The 309-nt window shown below is 57.3% G+C and overlaps 1 protein-coding gene across 1 annotated transcript in view; it reads right to left on the reverse strand.

Annotated features, from left to right (window-relative positions):
- Positions 1-303, reverse strand: part of TRPA1 (transient receptor potential cation channel, subfamily A, member 1) — a 46798-nt gene extending 46495 nt beyond the window's left edge. The window contains exon 1 of the mRNA XM_005866403.2: positions 207-303. Within this exon, the coding sequence (XP_005866465.2) occupies positions 207-296 (90 nt within the window). The 5' untranslated portion in view covers positions 297-303. The remainder of the gene's footprint in view (positions 1-206) is intronic.
- Positions 304-309: the final 6 nt, after the last annotated feature.

Here is a 309-nt window from a genome sequence, read left to right on the forward strand (position 1 = left end):
CTCTATTCTATGAGTCCTGTAATGCTTCCCTCAGGTGCTGGTTTCTCCGTTTTACTCCACGGGACAAGAATGCTTCCCACCGCCAGGGCACTTCGGGAAATCCGACTTCCAGGTACGGCCATTTAGCTCTTCAGTCTGAAATAAAACCTACAAAACACGGTCTAGCGACACCGCACACGCTCCCGCCCGCCGATCGCCCAGGGTACCTTAAAGGAGTCCTTGGAGTCGTCCATGTCGTCCTCCACGCCCTGGTAGACCACGCCCTGGGGCTCCTTCTTCCCCCCCGTGCGCAGCATCCTCCTCAGGTTG

Source organism: Myotis brandtii, unplaced genomic scaffold (assembly GCF_000412655.1).
Source record: "Myotis brandtii unplaced genomic scaffold, ASM41265v1 scaffold23, whole genome shotgun sequence".
Lineage (NCBI taxonomy): Eukaryota > Metazoa > Chordata > Mammalia > Chiroptera > Vespertilionidae > Myotis > Myotis brandtii.